General features: G+C 53.7%; 1 protein-coding gene across 1 annotated transcript in view; it reads left to right on the plus strand.

The window, feature by feature from the left end:
- Nucleotides 1-22262, plus strand: part of SCN5A (sodium voltage-gated channel alpha subunit 5) — a 103076-nt gene that overhangs the window by 22233 nt on the left and 58581 nt on the right. Inside the window, exons 4-10 of the mRNA XM_054482377.2 lie at nt 5046-5135; nt 6548-6676; nt 13690-13781; nt 17565-17795; nt 19323-19386; nt 20716-20857; nt 21380-21577. Coding sequence (XP_054338352.1) covers nt 5046-5135; nt 6548-6676; nt 13690-13781; nt 17565-17795; nt 19323-19386; nt 20716-20857; nt 21380-21577 — 946 coding nt within the window. The remainder of the gene's footprint in view (nt 1-5045; nt 5136-6547; nt 6677-13689; nt 13782-17564; nt 17796-19322; nt 19387-20715; nt 20858-21379; nt 21578-22262) is intronic.

Below are 22262 nucleotides of genomic sequence, written 5' to 3' on the forward strand. Positions count from 1 at the left end.
CTTGAACTCCTGACCTCATGATCCACCCGCCTTGGCCTCCCAAAGTGCTGGGATTACAGGCATGAGCCACCGCACCCAGCCAAAATTTACTGTTTTTAAGTGCACAGTTCAGTGGTTTTTAGTATATTCATAAGGTTATGCAACCATCACCACTATTTCCAGAACATTTGCACCACCCCAAAAGAAATCCTGTGCCCATTATCAGTCACTATGCATTTCTAAGGAACATCAGATCTCATGTTTTGAATGGTGAACTTTTGCTCTGCTTAAATTTTTATACTCATTCAAACATCTAAGTTCCACATGTGCAAAGTTCTGTGCTACACCATTTGAGAATGGTAAGTGGGGCAAAGACAAACTTAAAAGTGGGCAGGAATGCAGCCTGGTGAGAAAACCTGCTCACTCGTGACAATCCAAGAGCTCATAGACCGTAGCAAGTGCGCGGTGATTCCACTTGGCCTTGTTCTTGGCTCCATGCTTGCAGTGTATCTCTGGGAAGTTACCAAAAAGTAAATATGGGCATGTGGAATGATTTTTTTATATGTATTTTTGTTATAATCCTGCAGAATGTGTTCCTGCCAGGATTAAATAAAAGAAACCAACTGAACTCCATATCCTACCACAGTCACATTCAGAGAGGCCTCACACACACACCGAGAAGCATTTTGCCTTCCTGGTGTACAGGATCTGTGCACAAAATCCTCCCACGTTCCTCTACCAGATTCAAATGGGCAATCAAACCACATGTCTGTGGTGTATGTGTGTGTGCATGTTGATTTAATAGCACAAACACATGAAAATACCCCTCCACAGTTAATTACCTTTTCTTTGGGAGTTTTTTTTTTTTTTTTTTTTTGACTCCCTGGGATCTGAAGACTTAGGCAGCCCAAGTGTCAGGCATTCCCCACAACTCAGGCACTCCTTGCTGGCATTTTAATCACGAGGCTAGGAGTGGGTGTTTAGGGACAATGACATGACAAGATTGAAGATGTTCAGCTGAGCATAGACCTGGAGAGCTGGCCTTTGCCTCAGCCCACACAAGGGACCAGCTCAATCATCAGCCTGAAATTATGAGGCAGTGCAAACAGGTGTGCCCTGGCCAGGAGTTCAGTTGACTCATCTCTCTGGTGTTGGCTACATGCTGGGCACCATGGGGGACCCGGGTATGCTTTAGGCAGAGTCATATGGACTGGGTGCTCAGTCTGGGAAGGAAGAGATCTCATACATGCAGAAGAAGGATTGACAATTGTGCGAGTGCTGTCCTCAAGGCCATGGGAACCAGGCAAGGATTTTGAGCAGTGAAGTGGCAGAGAGACAAGAGCTTGCTACACATCACCCTAAGCCACTGCTGTGTCTGGAAAAGATAAAATCCCGATAGATAGCTCCTGTCATTGCCCACCATGGGACCCAGGCCCTGACTGGTGGGATCCAGAGGGCTGTGTGCCCTGGCTCTTCCCTGAGTCTGGGTGTTCAAGTCTCACTCACCTCTGTCTGGGTCCAGGCAAGTCCTGTAGTACAAGGCAGCCTGTTCACACCTCTGCTCCCTGCAACAGGGCCTGTTCCCCACTCTAAGGAGAGCTGTGAGTGGTCTCCCTAGAGCTGGAAGGGACTTGACTCCACCGAGAGGAGTCCACCACCCAGCCTTCAGCCCACGCTGCTTCACCATGACCAGCTGGGCTGACTGGTTGCTGGAGAAACCCTGGCCAGCCTTGGTGCTTATCTAAATGCCTCTTCCAGGAAGCCTTCCTGCCCAGCCCAGCCGGAGGCATGTTTGGTTTTTTCATAACATCCCATGTCAGAGCGTTTTGGGGACATGGCTCCATTGCCCCCCTGGCTCCCACTCAGGGCCAGACACACATGCTCAAGTGGGATTTCCCCTTACAAATAACAGATAATTTCCTCCCTCCTGTACGGTAGTCTCCCCACATTTGACGGTGCTCTTTACCTCGTTTGGTTTTCACACCGCCCCATGGGTGGCAGAGGCCAGGCGTGGAATAGCTTGCCTGCTTGGCATGTGAGAGCCAGAAGCAGCATGACTCATGCAGACCCTCCAGTCTGGAGGCAGGAGAGTGGACCGGGTGGCCTTGAATGTCATCTTGCAGAGGTGATGCAGCATGGGGCCTCAGAGTGGGGCCCAGATCAGGAGAACCAGGGTGCAGGCTGGCTCAGCCATTGATCAGCTTGGTACCGGGAGTACTTTCCCAGGAATGCTGTAACATTCCAACACAGTGGCTTACAGCAACGCAGATTTATCACCTTATAGCTTTAGAGGTCAGAGGTCCAAAATGGTTCTTGCTGGACTAAACTCAGGGTGTCAGCCGGGCTACACTCCTTTTGGAGGCTCTAGGGGAGAATGTGTTTCCGAGGCGTTTCCAGCTTCTGGAGGCTGCACTGGATTCTTAGTCTGTGGTCCCCTGTCATCATCAAGCCAGGAATGGCCGGTTGAATTTCACATCACAGCACTCTGCCTCTCCCTCTTTTGCTTAAAAGGACCCCTGTGATTACACTGAGTCTACCTGGATAATCTAGAATGATCTCCCCACCTCAAGATGCTTAATTTAGGGCCAGGAGCAGTGGCTGACACTTGTAATCTCAGCACTTTGGGTGGCCGAGGTGGGAGGATTGCTTGAGCCCAGGAGTTCAAGACCAGCCTAAGCAACATGGTAAGACGTGTCTACAAAAAAAAAAATTAAAAATTAGCTGGCTATGGTAGTGTGCATCTGTAGTCCTAGTTACTTAGGAGGCTGAGGCGAGAGGATCTCTTGAGCCTAAGAGTTCAAGACTGCGGTAAGCTATGGTAATACCATTGCACTCCAGCCCCAGTGACAGAGCTAGACCCTGTCTTGCGGAGGCCAGGGGAGATCCTTAATTTAGTCACATCTGCACGGTCTCATTTTGTCATACAAATTAGCATATTCACAGTTTCCGGGGATTCCTCCATGGCCACCTTGGGGATGGTGGGGGCATTATTCTGCCTTCCACAGTGACCTTCAACTTAACCTCTTTGTGCCTCAGTCTTCTCATCACCTAAAATGGAAACAAAGTCCGCACCACGTATGGTTGTTGGGAAAACTGAATTCGCTGATGGACACGGAGAGCAAATTCTGGTACCTAGGAAGGGCTCAGTAAATATTTACTCTTAGCATCATTGCTTGCATATTTCAGGAGTCACCTGGGCTCCTCAGTAGATGATTAGCAGTAGATCCATGGGGATGAATAAAGACTGGTTGGGGGACTTGTTAACCATCTGCCTAGTGAGGAAAGCCTTGGCACATACCCCGTGTGTGGGCAGTGTGTGTGTGTGTGTGTGTGTGTGTGTGTGTTTAAGGGAGAAGGGGTACTGATACTGAGATGATTATCTGATCCTGCCTTGAAAGCTGGAGAGGGATATAAGCCTGGCACTGGAGACCCTCACACAGGCAGAGGGCTGGGCAGATACCAAACTGACGGAGGGACCCCAGGGCCTGAAGTGATGCCTTCTGGTCAGGGAGAAATCAAGGCTTCCTGGAGCCATGGCATCAGAGCCGAGCAGTCCTGTTGGCTCAGTCCTTCTTTGACTAAGGGAGATTCCCAAAGCCTAATTCCCTCTCGTCCCAGATGAGAAACTAGATAATTATAAACTGGAAGCTGGTTTGAGATGCTGATTTCCTGATTGCCTGACTCCCTAGAAGAGGACTGGCGGCACGGAGGGCATCTACCTGGTTAGATTCCTGAGAGGCATCCCCACTGTCCCCAGCTGGGGCAGTCGGCACCGCAGCCAGGCCTGGTCTGTGCTCTGACTGCACTGGCCTCCCCGTCGGGCGAGGTGGAGCTATGCTAAGGAGGAAAGAGGCAGCCCCTGGAGCTCAATTACCGCAGCTCCTGGGCCTCCCGTGGGAATAACCAGTTTGGCAGCTGTGCATACGGGGCTGAGGCCGGGCATGGTGTTGAGCGCTTGGGGGCAGCCATAGGGAGTGGAAGGCCCAGCCTCTCCTCTGGGGCTGGGTAGGGATTTGTGAGAGAAGCACAGTGTCCCTGCTCTAGGCCAGGCCCCCAGGGGTGCCCCAGCCTACAGGAGGCCCAGAGTCTGCCCCCTTCTTCCTCTGCAGTCCTTGCAGAGGTGGAGGAGGGCAGTCGGAGCTTTGTCTAGCCTGAAGCAGCAGCTAGGAATTGTAGCCAGAGTCAGGCTCAGAGAAGTCCCGGGCAGTTCAGTTCAAGGCCAAGAACCCACAAGTAGACCTGAAGCACAGCTCTGGCATTTGAAGCGCTGCCTTGTGATGGGAGACAGATGGACATTGCCGTTCAGTGAGCCACCAGGGCTAAAAGAGGGGTGCCCGAAGCCCGCAGGGCACAGAGGCAGCACCGTGTTACCAGAAAGACAGGACAGGCTGCTGGGGAGTTGGGTGGGGTCCTGCTGAGGGGCTCCTGCAGGGTGAGAAGGAGATTCCCAGGTGGAGCAGAGGGCTAGCTTGAAGACTAGGTGCACAGGCAGGAAGCAGCCAGAGGAGTGGTCCCCTGCCTCCCCAGGGGTAGCAGGCCCTGGCCAGGCGTGCAGTTGTTTGGCAGCAGAGCATTCTGCAGAGAACTTCTAGACAAAGCCTGGCCTGGGCTGCTCCCCTAGAAGTGGGGGAGGGAACTCAGAGCCCTGCCACTCTGGCCTTGCCCTCCACTGAGGAGCAATTTATAAATGCCCATTTCTCTCCTATGTGACTGAGGACAGGGCCCCTCACCTGACTGCGGTTAAAAGCCTTTGAGGTCTGGGGCCCACCTCTCCTGCCTTCCCTCCACATGATATCCTACCAGCAGTGTGGTTTCAGGTCTCTGGTGCCTATTAGGTGTCATGAAGCAGGCCAGGGGGCCAGCTGCAAGTGCCGGGGAAGGGACAGAGACCAGCCTGGGTGGAGGGGGGTTGGCATGGACTGGTCACAACCCCAATGTGTCTCCTTGGAGACCCTGTTTATTGTCTGGTAGCACTGGCCTGGCAGTGATGACCCCCAGGGGCAGGACCCCCCAGCGGTGGTGGCGTGGCCGGCCCATACTGCTCAGCTTTCCTTGACCCCACGCACGCTCTTCAGCATGCTCATCATGTGCACCATCCTCACCAACTGCGTGTTCATGGCCCAGCACGACCCTCCACCCTGGACCAAGTATGTCGAGTGAGTATCTTCAGGGCCTCTTCTCCACGTGGCCCCCTCCCTTCCTTTCTATTCCATGCCATGGCTCCTGAAGCTGCCCCGGAAGGGGGGCTGTGTCCAGGCCCAGGAACTTACCCACGGCGGTGGGGCAGCCCTTGGCTCAGCTTCTACCCTCTTTTGCCTTTCCCAGTCCTGCCAACTTCTGGCATTAATTTGAGTTGTGCCTTCTCGGGAGGAAGCTTTCCAGAGTGGCAAAGTAGGAAGTTTCTCCCTGTCCTGCCTAAAGAGGAATGATGACATTGGAGAAAGCTCTGAAATAATAATAATTTATTGAGCATTTTGTACATGCCAGGCACTGTCATAAGAGCAATAAGCATCATCTCCTTTAACCCTCATGGCCACCCAGTAGGGTGGGTGCAGCCACCTTCCCCATTGCACAGATGAGACTAAGAATTAGAGAAATAGCTGGCCTGATGTCATGCAGCTAGGAGGTGGGCAACTAAGAGGTACCCCAGGGCTATCCCCACTTCAGTAACACACTCTGCTGCCTTTTTTTTCCCAAGTCCTGCCTCCTATAACCATTTGCACAGTTCCAGAAACTGCTTCTGGTCTTTTCTTCCCAAACAAAAGTACCTTACCTGGAGGTTCTAAGCAGACTTGATAGGCCCTTACTGCATTTGGCTGCAGTTTTCAGGAGACCAGCAGAATGTTGAGGCAGCTCTCTTCCCAAAGCAGTCTGCCTAGTTGTTCTCCACATTCACACAGAACCTAGCAGTGCTCTCAGCTGGTACGTGCAGCTGCTCTGAATCCTGGGATGTGGTCCTCTCCCGCTCCAGCCCTGGGGGCCCCAGTCCCAGCATCCAGGCATTTTGGATTCCTCAGGCTGCCCTAGGCAGAGAGAACAGCACCCCGACTCCCATCAGCCCCATGCATTATAATATCAACACCCCTTCAAGCCCAAGGTGGACAGCTGGACCCACCCACCCTGTAAGCAGTTGAGGATTGACTGGGCCCATTGCTAGCTGCTGAGGACCCACAAACAGGGGTGAGGGTCCATGTATACTGTCCTATAGCACAGACCCTGTGGCCACTGTATGCCTGTTGCATGCACAGCCCCCCAGGGCTGGGGTGGGGAGACTGGGAGGAGGTCTTCTTCCACCAAGACAACTGAGAGAGAATACAGAGAGTTCAGATGGACACATGGCAGTTACACAATAATATGGAATAAACAAATTGGACGATGGATTCGTTAGCCAGATGTTTAGAGCAAAGTTCCATCCCCAACTCCAGCTCTGCCATGGGGGCATTGCAGAGAGCCCCGTTTGATGGCCTCTGTTGAAGGGAGCTGTGTGGGGCTCACACCATGTAGGGAACCTGGAGAACCTGGCCTGCTCAGGCCTCCCTGAGAAACCCCACCGGCCTCTCTTGCCCAGGTACACCTTCACCGCCATTTACACCTTTGAGTCTCTGGTCAAGATTCTGGCTCGAGGCTTCTGCCTGCATGCGTTCACTTTCCTTCGGGACCCATGGAACTGGCTGGACTTCAGTGTGATTGTCATGGCGTAAGTATCTCATTTGCTGTGCTATGCTATGCCTTGCAGGCCACACTGGGGTGGGGTGTGCACCACCCCAGGCCCTAGACCACCCCTCTCTTTCTGGCTTCCTCCCTGCAGTCCACATGCAGCTCTGCACACAGGCTGGAGGAAGGTAGGCTGGAGGCCCTGAGCTCATCCTGGTGGGGAGAGACAGCTCAGGCAGGCCTTGGTGGTCAGGCCTACTGGCTCACCTGAGGCTCCATGGCAGCCCTGGGCTCCAGAGACATCATTAAGATTCTGGTTTAGTATCCTCTGCCCTTTCCACCAAGAGAAACCAATATTTCAACCCCTGGCCCACTGCGAATGGTGACCTGGATTCCAAGATGATTAAGAATGAAATTGCAGCCAACAGAAGGAGCCTGGAGAAGTGACTAAGCATCCCCAGGAACTCACACCAGGCGCACCAGCACATCAGCTTGCTCCATCCAGAGACTGAATGTTTGGCACATTTTAAAGCACCCGGCCACTGACACAATACAGTGGATCCTCCACCAGCCAGAGAAGTAGGCTACATGGGGATGGCTTAGCCCATTTTATGGGTGAGAAAATGGATGCCAAGGACACACAGGGGGCCTGCCAGAAAGTGAACGTGACCCCAGGCCTGCTGCAGCCCAGGCTGAGGCCCCGCCTCTTTGCCTATAGAAGAAACCCTTGCTGAGGGGTCAGTGTTGAGGCTGCACTCCACCCTGGAAGTATCAGGGAACAGATGCTGGGTTCTGATGGGACATCTGCAGAAGTTGTGATCAGAGGCTCAACCATCAAAGGCGTTTTGAAGGCTGAGTGCGGTGGCTCACACCTTTAATTCCAACACTTTGGGAGGCCGAGGTGAGCAGATTGCTTGAGCTCAAGAGTTCAAGACTAGCCTGGGCAACATAGCGAGCCCCATGTTTATGAAAAACACAAGAATTAGCTGGGCATGGTGGCACACACCTGCAGTCTCAGCTACTTGGGAGGATCACTTGAACCCATGAAGTCAAGGCTGCAGTGAGCTGTGATCACATCACTGCACTCCAGCCTGGGCAACAGAGCAAGACTGCCTCAAAAAAAAGAAAAAAGAAAAAGGCCTTTCTGAAGCAGAGGACCTAGTGTGTGCAGGGCTGAGCACTGCACCTCAGCAAGGAGCAGAGCTGGTGAGGCTCATACCCCCTGCCCTTGCAAACCCTCAGTTTCCTGACATGTGAAAGGATAGTGTTGGGTGCTGTGGTATCAGAAGCTCAATTCAGCTCTCACTTTCTAGGATGCTTGGAATCCCTGAATCTACCTATTGAAGACAGGCTTTAACCCCAGACATGAGCAGCCCTGAGCTCAGCCATGCTGTCAGGGAGAGAGGACAAAGAGGGAAACTATACCCTGGTGAATGGGGTCTAGACGGAGAACCTGGTAGTGGGAAAATGCATCAGAATCTCTGTTTCTAGGTACACTATTTGTAAGCCAACTCTAGCCCTCCATTTTACAAGTGGGAAAACTGGCTCCGAGAGACAATACCACTTACTTGCCCCAAACCCAGTATGGATTTAGGCCTGGGTGGAGTTGAGCGAGCAAGGAAAGAGTGGTGGGAGAGGAAGTTGCAGAGTAGTGGGATGGAGGACAGATCGTGGTAAAAGCCAGGTGTGATGGGAGTCACCGGGGTGTAAGAACAGGCAGAGCTGTGACCCGCTTTACATTCTGTAGAGACTCCCCTGGCTATGGTGTGGACCACAGACTGGAGAAGGTAGAGACAGACGGAGTAGTTAGGAGGCTATATCTTGGCAGCCAGGAGAGAGAAGATAGTGACTAGAACCAAGGACCAAGTGGAAGAGGGGAGCACCTGGTCAGATTCTGGACATACTTTGCAGGTAGGGCTGATGGGAGGCCCCCCAAGGTGGTTTTTGGTTTGAGCAGCTGGTGGCTGGACGGTGTTCCCATTGGTTGAAATGGAAAATTGGAGAGAGCGACACTGGCTGAAGTAGGAAGAAAATCAAAAGTCCTGTTTGGGATGTATGACATTTGTAAGCACCCAGGGTGAGATATTGAGTAGGCAACTGGATATTCCAGTCTAGGGTTCAAGAAAGAGCTCCAAGGTGGAAGTGTAAATTTAGAAGCTATGGGGATACAGATGGTATTTAAAGCCAGGAGACCAGATGAGATCACCTAGGCATGAGTGTAGCCTGTAGCCTGAATGTACTGTGGGATGCCCCAACATCTCATCTGGAGGCCACGAGAGAAGGCTGGAGGGCAGAGGCAAATTAGGAGACAGCAGTGTCTGGGAAGGAATGTGATTCCACTGGAAACCCACCACCGGGAGGTTGGGGAAGGTGACGACTAAGAATGGACTATTGGATTTGACAGAGGGGGAAGGTCACTGGTGCCCTTGACAAGAGAGGTTCCAGTGGAGGAAAAGGACATGCACCTGGTTAAGGAGGGTTCAAGAGAGAGTGGGAGGAGAGGAGGTGTGGCAAGTAGAGACATCTATTTTGTGGGGCTTGCTATAAAATGGGACTGAAAATGGTGTGGTGGTCAGCGCGGAATGTGGGTCAATCAAGGGAGGGCTTTTAAAGAAGGGGGGTATCTTTGCAGGCTGGTGGAAATGATCCAGTAGAGAGAGAATGCTAGATGATGTAGATGAGCAAGGGGATTGCAGGAGCAAAGCCCCTGAGCTGGCCCAAGAGGGTGGGAATCCAGTGCCAAGGGGGAGCATCGACCTGAAGAATGGGGAAGGCAGAATTTCAGGTGGAGATGGAGGTAGATTGATAGAGCTGATGATGAAAGGAAAGAAATTTCTCTTCTGATTGCTTCTATTTTCCCAGTGAAATAAGAAGCTTGATCATCAGCTGAGAACAGAGTGGGGAGGCACATCTGAGGTTTCAGAGAGAGGGAGAACTTTTCATGTCACAGCCGAGGAGGTTGCACTGACTTGGGAATGGAGTAGGGTTGCCAGGCTGGGCCCTGGGGTGCTCTGTGGTTGGGAAGCAGTAATCCACGGTGTCCTGAGCCTGGGTGTCATAGGAAGGAAGGTGGCTTCGGGCAGGAGAGGATACACCGTCTGCCTGAGCCTTTCCTAGCTCCCCAACCTGGAGCCTGGGCAAGACAGTGTCACCACAGAGGCAGCCCCAGATCCCAGGAAAAGTCATTGCCCTGGGCCAAGCTTTGGCTCAGGCTGTGTCTCTGGGAGATGCTCTGAGCAACCTCAGACCCTTAACAAGTCCTCCTGCCCTGTCTCCTGGGAGAATCCTGGTTTCATTCCCAAACTGCTTCTTTCACTGGGAGTCACAAAGCAGGTGTGCCTTCCTCACGGAAACCTGCTTGCCTTCGCTGTGTGCCAGGGCCAGGGCTGACAAGGCAGAACTCGGCCTCAGAAGCTCAGACACTCTCCACATTTCCAAGCATCTCACAGAAATGGCACATCCACTTCCCGTAGGGCTGTGTGACCTATTGGCACATCAGCTGTGGGCCCTTGGCTGGCCTGGCCTGGCAGCTTTGATTGACGGATATTCTGGCTTTGAAATGCATTCTCTTAGAGATGCAATGGTTCAGTAACAAGGAACTCTAGGATGATCAAAGGAGACTTGAGTGAAGGGAAACATTCCATTCAGTGAAATCCTCCATCTGACCTCCATTACACAGATGGAGAAAGTGAGGCTCACAGAGAACCTAGCACTTGCCCAAAGTTATAGACTGAATCAGAAGCAATGCTGAGACTAAAACCAAGTCTCCCAACTCCTAACCATGGGATAGATGGGAGAGGCACCCCAAGTCTGATGTTTCTGCTGGGGTGATCCTCCACCCCACTGATTTAGAGGCTGTGGGAGGGTCTGGGGCAGGGTGCTGGGAAGCCTGCCAGGCTCAGCTTGCAGCCCTCCAGCCAGAGCTCTTCCTGTGGCCCCACTCACAGAAGGGCATTACCTGCTAGTTAGCATAGCCTGCCACCTTCTGGGGTTGTTATGGAAACCAAACCTGGAGGGGAAGGGAGGGAGGGCAGAGAGGAGGGTGGCAATTCCTGCAGTCACTAACGGCGTGGGCTTCACCATCTCAAGATAAGGGCGGGGCAGGAAGAAGGCTTCCCTGTGCTAGGGCTGGTGATGGGATAGGATTCTCACCCACCACCCTTTGCTCTTTGTGCCCCTGTCTCTGTCCAGCTGTGTCTGCCCCCGGCCAGCAGCTTAGCCATCACTGAAGCAGCAGACTGGCTTGGAGGAGGGTTTTGCCAGCCTGAGAGGGGCAAAGCTCTGACCCCTCACGTGACCCCACACTTGCCACCTCTGCAACTGGCCCTGTGTCATACCAAGCATTCCTCCAGCCCTGCCACACTCAGAGGACCCAAAAGAGGCCTCGGTGGGGATCTGGGTAGAATAAAAGAGGCAGTAGCCCACCATGTCACCAACATGGTCCCAGACATTCTACACCCTTACCCTGTAAGTCCTCTTTTAAGACTTCCTCTAACTCATGATTGCTCTCCCAGACAGACACACAGCCACCAGCTGCACTCCTATTTCCAGCCACTCAGCTGGCTTTGCAAGCCTGCCAGGAGCACAGATATGGTCCTCCCTTATTCTGTCACTAAGCTGTCCTTGTCACCTTGGGACACCAGCTGCCTAGAAGGCAGACAATGAATGGAGGCCAAGCACTGTCTGTGCTGGGGTCACTGTGCTGGGGGCAGGTTCCACCCTGGGACAGGCAAAGGCAGGCAGAATCTAAGCTAGAGATAGGCAGAGTTTTCAATGGAGACACCAGGGGACAGACTGGGTCGTAAGGGACAGGAGGGAAGCAAGGACAGTTGAAGCAAGGACAGTTAGTTCCCTCTCTGACCTGCACAGTATTCCACTCACTCCCTGTAACTAGAAGAGACAGCCTTGAAACCAGTATCCTAGGCAAGGGGAGCTGCTGTCCTCAGCCACACTCGGTAGAACAGCAGCCGGAAAAGGGGCCCAGAGCCTCCAGCAGGCCACAGCCATAGTTTCCTTGGGATGGCAAGGTCAGCAATATCCCAGGCTCAGCCAGAAAGTCCTGTGGCAGCACCATGTCTGGAGAGAGACCGAGAGAAGAATGTGGGACAGAGCCCTGAGGGTCTGAGCCGTTGTGGAGAACGGAATAGCTCTCAGAAGTTGAGAGGGACCTTGGATCAAATTAACAGGCGTATATGGGCCAGAACAAGCATGGTGACTTCTGCTCCCCAGCAGATGATGGGACTGCATCTGACTGCCACACTGGAGAAAGTTGTACATGCTGAAGTGAATACAGGAGACGGAATGGAAACCACACCACAGAAAGGGTCTGGTGTCGCCAGAGGAAAGCAAGCTCTGGCGGTGTGTCTGCTGACGTCCCATCTGTGTAGGGCTTTGTGAGAAAGGAGAGATCAGCATGGTGCATAGGACCATGTGAAGATGGAAGGGCTCCTCCAGTGGACATAGAGAAAGCTGGTGTCAGCCCAGTATCAATTAGAGCCGGACCTGTGGACCCCAGGGCATTAAGCCCCTTGACTCAGCTGGCCAAGTTCTCTCCTGTAGATATTCAAAGCCTGAAGGGGAATTGGGAAGCTGGGAGCAGACTGGAAGGGCCTGGAGGTCCAGACCGCCCAGCAGAGTGAGTCTGGCAACAGTGCCAGCCCACCCTTGCACTCACCCAGAGCCACAGGGCTGACGTCCTGTGTCTGACATCACTCAGACACCTGCATCAGACGCACTTGGTTAAACATCAGACATCCCGAGTCCAGTGTCCTTTGTTAAACACCAGACACCTTCAGTTAAATGTCACATACCCTGGATGCAAAGCCTTTGATTAAATGTCACAAGTCACTTGCCACTGTCCCAATGGCCTTGGTCACACACTGTCCGTGGTCCTTGTGGTCATGTGGCCCATACACTGCATGTCCTCATGCTCTGCTTGGGCAGGTCCCTGCCCCCAGAGACCACCTTCTTCTGTCCCTGTGGAGGCCACGGATGGGCAACTGTCCAGGTTCCAGGAGGGGGCCCACAGCCACTCTCCCTGCTGATCCTCACTCAGACCCAAGCAAGACAGACTCCAGGAAGGGCATCTCGCCTCTGGAGGCCACTCCTCCAGTGGAGACCCAGGGCCGTCCCTGGAAGATACCAAGAGTCTGGGGGTGGGACCGGTAGACTTGGGGAGGCGCTCCACTGCCTTGGGGCCCCTCATCCTGCCCTTTTCTCTTCTTGGGTTGTTCCTTGCCTGTGAGTAGTTGAAGAACAGATATTCAGGCAACCTCTCTTCCCGTCTTCCAGTGCCTCTGTCTTGGGAACTCTGTTTTTTCCAATGAGTGTTCAGGCCACCTCCACCTCGTGATTTCAGGGACTTCTGAGCCAGGCACAAACTGATCAACAGACCACAGAAGATGTGAACCAAAACTATGACCAGAAACGCACTTGCTTCCTGTATCACCTGACCTGAGCCTCCTGGAAAACAGGCTTCCCTCTTCACTCTGATGTGTCCCCAGCCCCAGACCCCACATGTGGCTTCATGTCATGGGTCCCAATGGTGTGGAGAGAGTGGCAGAGTGGTTGCCTCTTAGCACCGGTTATCCTTGACACCATCACCAAGAGAGCCACTGGGAAGCTTGCCGTGTGGACATCCTTACGGCACTCAAGCTGAAGTCCTGTGTTAGGAGGGTTGAAATCCAGAAGAAAACCTGAGGGAGACCCTGGGCTATCCACAGCACTGCCCCCACCCCCGTGGGAGGGGGCCAAGGGAGAGGGCTGGTCGGGGAGGGCAGGCGGCGGTTCTGCTTTGTAATTCCCAATAACTGTGGTTTGATTCTGCAGGTATGTATCAGAAAATATAAAACTAGGCAATTTGTCGGCTCTTCGAACTTTCAGAGTCCTGAGAGCTCTAAAAACTATTTCAGTTATCCCAGGTAAGATGCCCAGGTTTGCCTCTCAGATCTCAGCTACAAGTGACTCTCTCTCTGTCTTCCCCACCCCCTTTCCTCCTCTGTGTGTCTCCTATTATCGTGTTGTCATTGTCTCGTGTGTGAATTTCCCTTGTTACAGATACACAACTGAATTTGTGGACCTGGGCAATGTCTCAGCCTTACGCACCTTCCGAGTCCTCCGGGCCCTGAAAACTATATCAGTCATTTCAGGTGAAAATCAGGTTAAACACCAAGGCTAGAGGGATACGCCTGGGCCTTTCCAGCCACCTGGGAGCCAAGGCAACCCTCCAGAAGGCCCTTCGAATGTGCCTGTCACCAGAATACCTTTCCCAGGGCTCAGGTGCCAGGGGCTATTGGCAGTGGACATGCCTGTCCCCCTGGAGCCTCAGAATGGGCTTCAGCCTTCCCACCCCAGCAAAACCCACTCTCATAGACACCAGGGGGCACAGAGCACCCCACAGTGGGGCCTACATTGAACCTAAATTTTTTCCAAGATAGTGGACTGCTTTTCCAAACCACACTCAGCTATTTGAATAGCTAAAAGCTTTACATGAATTGCTTCAGCCTGAAATGTCAGCTTCTGATGAAGAAACCAAAAGAAGTGTGTTTGCAGGAACCCCCACACACACCCGGAATGAAAGAGGAAAACTCCAGGGCGGTCTTTCATGACTGAGTGCCTCAGCCCGCCTTGTGCCCCATCTGGTGATAGAAGTAGGGCCAGAGACCCACCCCATTTTGTGAAACAAAGCGTAATCTGTGGACAGGCATCATCGGGCCTTGGTGTCTAACAGCCCTCGCTGCATGGTGCGGTAGAGGTTTAGCAAACCATGCATGGTAGCCTCAGGAAGAAATTCTCCTTGACCGATGTTGGCAATTGCACCTGGGAAATCTCCTAGGCCCAGATAACCTCTCTAGAAACCATTCCATCTATCCATCCAGGAAAACTCTGAAAAGACTTGTGATTTCTGAGCCTGGTTGTGCAATGGGCCAGTGCTGAAGCTGAGTTCCACCCAGGAGACATTCCTATCCTAAGTTTGTATTCCCTCTCCCCAGACTCAAAGCTCCTCCTGTTTGGAGGAACTTGCTCTGGAGGGGCAGTGCCCAGAGGTTCCTTCCAAAAGTCTTTTCCGAAAGCAGTCACACTTAGAACTGGGTAAGCCACCTCTTTTAAAAAGACAGCTCAGCCGGGCACGGTGGCTCACATCTGTAATCCCAGCACTCTGGGAGGCCGAGGCAGGTGGATCACTTGAGGTCAGGAGTTCAAGACCAGCCTCGCCAACATGGTGAAACCCCATCTCTACTAAAAATATAAAAATTAGTTGGGCGTGGTGGTGCACGCATGTAATCCCAGCTACTTGGGAGGCTGAGGCAGGAGAATCGCTTCAGCCCAGGAGGTGGAGGTTGCAGTGAGCCGAGATCACGCTGCACTCCAGCGTGGGCAACCGAGTGAGACTCTGTCTCAAAAAAAAAAAAAAAAAAAAAAAGGCGGCTGGAGATAGGTTGCATGCCATCATTCTAGGGAGGTGTGAGAGCTGACGGGAGGATCGGTTGAACCAGACGGCTACATCCACTCCTGATGTGGAACCTGGTGGCTCCTAGGCCTATGGCCTGCATTGAGCTACTGTCGCCCCCAAGGAGTCAGAAGCCCTGCTCTAAGCTCCAATAAGGAATCTGGACTCCCCCTGGTAGGGCTAGTTATCTTTCCAGAGCAGCCCCCAATTATGCTATGTTCACACTGAGCTTTCTGGCCTCTAAACCCACTATAGTATGTTCATAAGGGCCGCATCTCCCCCAGAGCTCCCACAAGTGGCCCAGACCCCTGCCAAGGGCCAGTAGCAAGGAGGCGGTCTGTTCCCGCTCAGTCCCATGGAGCCAACTGCATTGAGACAGACATCATGGGCCTTGGCACACATAGATTCAGAAACCACATAGTCTGTCCTCTAGGGCCCCGGGGACAGCCTCACAGGCACTCACCCCACCAAAGTAGACAAACACACTAACCACAGGACTTAAGGCATATTCCTGGTGTGTTTTATAAGAAAGATTTACAAAGGGAAATATTTCTCGGTCCTGGGGAAAAGGAGGAAGCCCACCAATCTCAGCCTAGCTCGGTGGGACCTCTTCACAGCTGCCAGCAACCTAGTGAGCCAGCAGGCTCTGAAAGCAGCCAATAGAAAAATGCCATGGTCGGCATTATGGAAGGCCCTCGGGAGGAGGTGTCCTCTGAGCTGGGTCTGAAATAGCCCTAGTCCTCTCTAGACTCAGTCGCTTTTCCATAAAATGAGAGTGAAATCAGAATTGGTGGTTTCCAAGGGCTCTTCCACCCAGCCTGTTAATTCAGTGGCAGGAGGATTTCCTAGTTGATCTCCTGGGGCCAATCCCTTCCTGGGTCTTTTCAGAAAGAATCCTGCAGTTTCGTTGCAACCATTCTTGCCAGAAGTGAAATCCATCATCAATATGAGAAGTGTTCAAAGGGGTGAGTTACCCTTGGCCACTATCTCCACAGACCAGGTCAGGGGGTGCTTTGCTGGCCTTGAATGGGACACTTCAGGCCAAAGAGACCTTAGCCTAACAATTGAGGCAGAGACCAGTTTGGGTATTCGAGCTGCTGTCCATCAGTCTTCACTTGGTTCCCCTCGAGACATGCAGATCTCCAGCCCAGTAAACCCACCAAAGGGTACAGGAAGCTCTGTTACAGATGAGGAGCTCTGGACCATGAAGAACTTGTGAATCTCACCACCACCACTACTCTGGGCCCAGACCTGTGAGGTCCACCCAGTGCCCAGGCAGTTGCCAACATCTGCCAGGACGATTTCCACAAGGAAGGCTGAGTGCCTCTGAGCCCTGGGCGGGCAGCAATGTCAGTGGCACGATGGGGAGGTCATCCTCTCCCCATCTTGTGTTTGCTCACCATGGCCTCCCTGCCTGTGGGTCACAGGCCCAGCAGCAGCAGGCACAGAAGCCACAGGTGCTCCTAACACATTAACCGGCTGGACAGTGGATGGATGGAGCTTAATCTGAGATCTGGCCGCTTGGGACAGGGACATGAGGGGCAGGGCCCTGCCGCTGGCAGAGGAGCCTCCTTATTCCCCATGCTCTGCTTGCACTTGTCCTAGGACAGTCGCTAAGGGCCAGACTGGTGTCTACACATGCTTTTCTGTCATTCCGCTGTGTGGTGCTGGCTTCTGCAGGGAGCTAGGCTGTGCAACTAACAGAACACAGCCTCTCAGCTATGGGGAATGGGATGGATGGGGGTGTTTGGAGGTCCTAGAGGGACAGGGCAAGTGAGAAGATGCAATGCAGGTCAGTCCTGTTCCTGAACCTTCCCTAAAGGTGGGCCTGAGGCAACCCAGGCCCCTTAGACATCACCCACCATGACCCCGCCAGACCCTCACCCACAGCCCCCAGCACACAGCTGACCACAGCCCCCAGCCCCTACCCGACCAGACCCTGGGCCCCTAGTTTCCTCCAAACAATCCACACTCCCTGTACATCAAATAGAGCCAGCCCCAGCAGTGGGGCAGGGGGACCCCCAGCAGGAATGGCTCTATTTCGCCCCGTCTCAAGATCAAGGCTGAGGCCCTTCAATTGCCTCCATCTCCTTTTCCATGGACTACATTAAAAGGGGTAGGCCTGGCACACCTTCAGACCAGCCAAAGGGGGTCATGCTCTGCGTATGTGTTTTCTCAAGAAAGCAGCACTTTCCACACCCATGCCATATATTTGGCTGGTGGAGAGCAAAGAAGAGCAGGCTCCCTCTGAAACTACAAAGCCAGCCTAGACTCCTGCCCAGGGAAATCAGGACACAATCTCAGCTGCTGAGGAAAGTGGGGCTTGGGTCTCAAAGCCCAGGAGAAGCCTCCCTTATTCTGTCCCCACCTCTGGTTGCCTACTCTGGCCCCACCCCAGCTCAACTCAGGCCTAGCCCCCAACCAGTGGAGCACAGAGCTCAGTGCCCCTGGGTGACCCCGTGCTTGTTCTTGCCTTCCCCAGGGCTGAAGACCATCGTGGGGGCCCTGATCCAGTCTGTGAAGAAGCTGGCTGATGTGATGGTCCTCACAGTCTTCTGCCTCAGCGTCTTTGCCCTCATAGGCCTGCAGCTCTTCATGGGCAACCTAAGGCACAAGTGCGTGCGCAACTTCACGGCGCTCAATGGCACCAACGGCTCCGTGGAGGCCGACGGCTTGGTCTGGGAATCCCTGGACCTTTACCTCAGTGATCCAGGTGCGAACTTGCTCTGCAGCTGGGGAAGGCTTTGCGAGACCAGCAGAGCGGGGACACCTCCCACACAGACGTCACCAGAGGGCAGGCCTCCAGGGCTGTTCAAGCCCTGCCTGATCCCCCAGAGACCCAGACAGAGGACAGACGGGTAGCAGACTTAGGGCCTGCCTTGTGACTTCCCAGGCTAGATGGGGAGGCAATGCTTGAGAGTGGGAAGTACGGAGTTAGATGGAGGGCCAGTTGGGGGAACAGCAGCTGCAGCATTTGGAGATGGGACTGACCCTAGAGTGTTGCAATGGCAAGGTGACCAGGCTGCCCACAGAGTGTCAGCTTAGGAAAGGGGTGGACATGGAGCCAGAGTAGTTGATGAGGCTTCAGAGTGAAGCCCCACCTAGCTCGCATGGAGATTTCCCAGTTGACATCAGTGTTCCTTGCCAGGATGCTAATTCCATATTCGTGTACCCCAGAACCCTGCAAGAGGGTTGGAACAAGCCCAATGATGTGCCAAGTTGTGTGAGCCCCTCCGTTGTTTCACTGCCCCGTGGCTCACACTTCCATTCTCCAGGCTGAAGGCCAGCACCACTCTTGACTAGAGCCATTGGTCTGTTTCAGAGGTACATGCTGCTGCAAGGCCAGATTCCAGGCCACAGGACCCTGGGCCAGAATGACCATGAGGGCCATTCTGAAGTTAGGGCCTCTTACATACACCAGCAGTCCACTTTGGAAAACGAAACAGACACTCAATGAGTAGTTCAGCAGTGGCCTCATAACAGCGGTTCTAAAACTTCCATGTACACCCAAGTCACCTAGAAGGCTCTGGAAAACAGACTTCTGGGCCCCACCCGTAGAGTTTCTGGGTCAGTAGGTCTGGGTGGCAGTCAGGAAGTTGCATTTCTAAGCAGTTTCCACTTGATGCTGATGATGCTGGTTCGAGGACCATGCTTTGACAACTGTCGCCTAAGACAAAGCCAGGTAATGGTGATTGTTGGAGACTGATGACTGCCACAGAGAGGAGAGGACAAGACGGGCAGTCCTGTCTGGTGTAGCCCCATCCGGACAGACCACAGCGTTAGTATGGTGACTATGGCAGGCATCACTTCCACCATTTTATGTGATGGAAGTGAGTACAGAGCTGGGCAGTAGCCGGCCAAGGCCCCACAGTGACTCGGCAGCCAAGCTGTAACTCTGCCCAGACCCTTGCCTCCTGGCCTTGGTGGGCCCCCTGAGTGGTTTCGGGTAGGGTGCAGAAGCTTCCTGTGGGGACAGCTGAGGCCCTGCCCAGGGCTTCCCGTGTCTTCTGAGAGCATGGGGGCACTGGCAGCAGGATGTCTGCAGAGGAGCAGGAGGAAGGCCAGAGGCGCAGCCAGAGTTGCCTGAAGCCTGGCCAGGCAGAGGGCAGGGGCAGGGGCAGGGAAGGGGCAGAGAAGAAGGAAGACCACTAGTGAGGTCTCCACCTCCCCAAAGCCCTGGATGCAAGGCGGAAACTTTTGGGCCAGAGTGCCCCTCACCGGCATGATGTTTCTCTTACAGAAAATTACCTGCTCAAGAATGGCACCTCTGACGTGTTACTGTGTGGGAACAGCTCTGACGCTGGGTATGTGGCACCTACCACCCCGGATCTCCTTGTCCTGCCAGGGAAGTCTCCTGGTGTTTTCTCAACTGACTGTATTTTCTATTTATGCCCTGACCCCAGGGACAGCGAGGCGTTCTTTTGTGTCCCTTCCCTGCCAGGACCCTTCCCCAGCTTCCCCACCTTGCCCCCAGCACAGAGGAGATAGCTGCTAGAGAAAGGTCAGGGACAGAGCTGCAGGGAGAGCTAACGGAGCCCTGAAGGTGGGCTGGGACTGAGGGATAGCTTGGGATGCCTTCTACAGCCCCCCAACCAGCCCACCCCCAGCTCCATTCCCTTCCAGAAGCTCCCCAGAACTGCTCCCTCCAGCTCCAGTCTTCCCTCCCTCGCTGCTGATCTGTCCCTTGGAGCAAATGTGGTTTCCCCAGCAGCCTGGACTTTCCTTGAGATGCCCAGTAGCCATGTGCAGCTTCCAGGGCCCTGTGCACACCAGGGTCTGGATCAGTGTGACAGTGCCATGGAGTGTTGGAGAAGGGGGTCACAGAGGGCCACCTCAAAGGAGAAGTACCAAGTTTGTTGCCTCCTTCCTGTCACCAAAGAGATTGTCTGGAGGGTCTTGAGGCATTAGCAAGACACAGAGGTCCCTTGGATGCATCCATCCACTAGCTAAGTCCCTCGTGTGTGTGTGTGTGTGTGTGTGTGTGTGACACACACACGCACATGCACACATGACTCCAGACCAGCATTTCCTCTTTGGAGAGAGGCTATCACCTCCAGCTCTGTGAACTGTGGATCTGCCTCACTGAACCAGTGGCTGTGTGCACAGTTGTGCAAATGGGCTCCTGATATGGCCAAGCCCCAGCCCATCCCTTCCAGAATCATTTCTCAACCCCATGGCCCTGCCTTTGCCCTAGGCTCATCCTGTTCAGCTCAGCCAACGCTCACTGCTTTCCCCAACCCTGCTCTCCCCCATGCCCATGCTATACTCAACTCCTCATGGGGTAGACGGGCAGAGGAAGAGACATGAGCCAGGCTTGAGTGCTTCCTCTCTGTGAGGAGAGGCAACTTGATAGTAGCTGGGGATGGTGTGTCATCTGGGCAGAAGAGAGCTTGATTTAGGCCTAGCAGAGTACACATAGGTAAAGAGGAAGATAGTGTCCCAGTGGGAGGCACAGCACGAACAAAGTCACGGAGGCAGGATCCAGCAGCGTGGCACTAGGTTTGTGAAGCTCAGCTTCACCGAGCAGTGGGGCATAAACTGGGTTGCCCAGGGAGACAAGTTCGACCCAGCAAGGGTCTCAAGGGCAGCAGACCCCTGACAGCATAGAACAAAGTCTCTGTGTGTGGCTGCAGGACATGTCCTGAGGGCTACCGGTGCCTAAAGGCAGGTGAGAACCCTGACCACGGCTACACCAGCTTCGATTCCTTTGCCTGGGCCTTTCTTGCACTCTTCCGCCTGATGACGCAGGACTGCTGGGAGCGCCTCTATCAGCAGGTACGTGTGTGCCCACAGAGGGATAACAAGTGTGGGCTCAGGGTCCAGGCTACACAAGTGACTAGCCAGAAGTGGCCCCAGCAGCCTCCCCACTGGTGAGAGCTTTGGAGGGGACAGGGGACAAGGACCCTTGCTTCTGAGAGAGAAGGGATCAGCAAGCAAAGAAACTTTCTTTTTGCTGGTGATGAAGTACCAGTCCCTTTGTATAGGATGCGCTCTGCTCTGTGAGCGGGACACTCTTTCTCTCTGTAGGATGGAATATTCTCCCTCTGTGGGCACAGCATGCCCTGAGTTGGGTGGGACATTTTGCCTACCTCCTTGGGTGGGACACAGTCCAGCTGTGTGCAGGTCATTCTCCTCTGCAGGTCAGTACATGTCCCTCTTTATAGGTGGGACATCTCTACCCTCCTCCCTAGGCTATGGCTATTTGAACCCCTGGCACAACTAGACTAGGTGACTTGGAAATGCCATAACCCAGAAAGGGCCCCGGTGAGGGTGACCTCTTCCCCCTTGCTCCCCCAGACCCTCAGGTCCGCAGGGAAGATCTACATGATCTTCTTCATGCTTGTCATCTTCCTGGGGTCCTTCTACCTGGTGAACCTGATCCTCGCCGTGGTCGCCATGGCCTATGAGGAGCAAAACCAAGCCACCATCGCTGAGACTGAGGAGAAGGAAAAGCGCTTCCAGGAGGCCATGGAAATGCTCAAGAAAGAACACGAGGTGGGTGAGCAGTGCCACCAAGGAGCCTCTAAGCCCTCACTTGATTGTAGGTGCCTATAGGTGGGGTATATGCCGGTTAAAGCTGGTGCCTGTGGGCGTGGTACATGCTGGGTAAAGCTGGTGCCTGTGGGCGTGGTGCATGCTGGGTAAAGCTGGTGCCTGTGGGCGTGGTGCATGCTGGGTAAAGCTGGTGCCTGTGGGCATGGTGCATGCTGGGTAAAGCTGGTGCTGTGGGCATGATGCAGTGCCTGCTGGGTAAAGGTATTTTCTGTGAATGTGGTATCTCTGAGTAAAAATTTGGAACCTGCTGGGTTAAGACGTGCCTGTTAGTGAGGAGCCTACTAGGTAAAAGTGACATCTGCTGGGTAAGGTGGGTCCTATGAGTGTGGCTTGTGCTGAGTAAACTTGTTCCCTATGGTCATCATGTCTTCCAGGTGAAGGTGGCGCCAGCTGGGTGAAAATGGTGCCTGCTGGGTGGTAGCTCCTGGGTAAAGACAGTCCCTGTGAGCATAGTGCATGCTGGATAAGAGATCCATGTGTACATGCACATAGTTTATTCTGGTCAAGGGATGCCTTCTGGTGGGGTAGTGAAGAAGGTCCAGTGTCAGAGAACAGAGCTGTCTCAGAAAATAAGCACTGACAATGCTGCCCTAGCCATCCCCAGTCCCCCACATGGTGGAGCCTG

This window comes from Pongo pygmaeus, chromosome 2 (genome assembly GCF_028885625.2).
Source record: "Pongo pygmaeus isolate AG05252 chromosome 2, NHGRI_mPonPyg2-v2.0_pri, whole genome shotgun sequence".
NCBI lineage: Eukaryota > Metazoa > Chordata > Mammalia > Primates > Hominidae > Pongo > Pongo pygmaeus.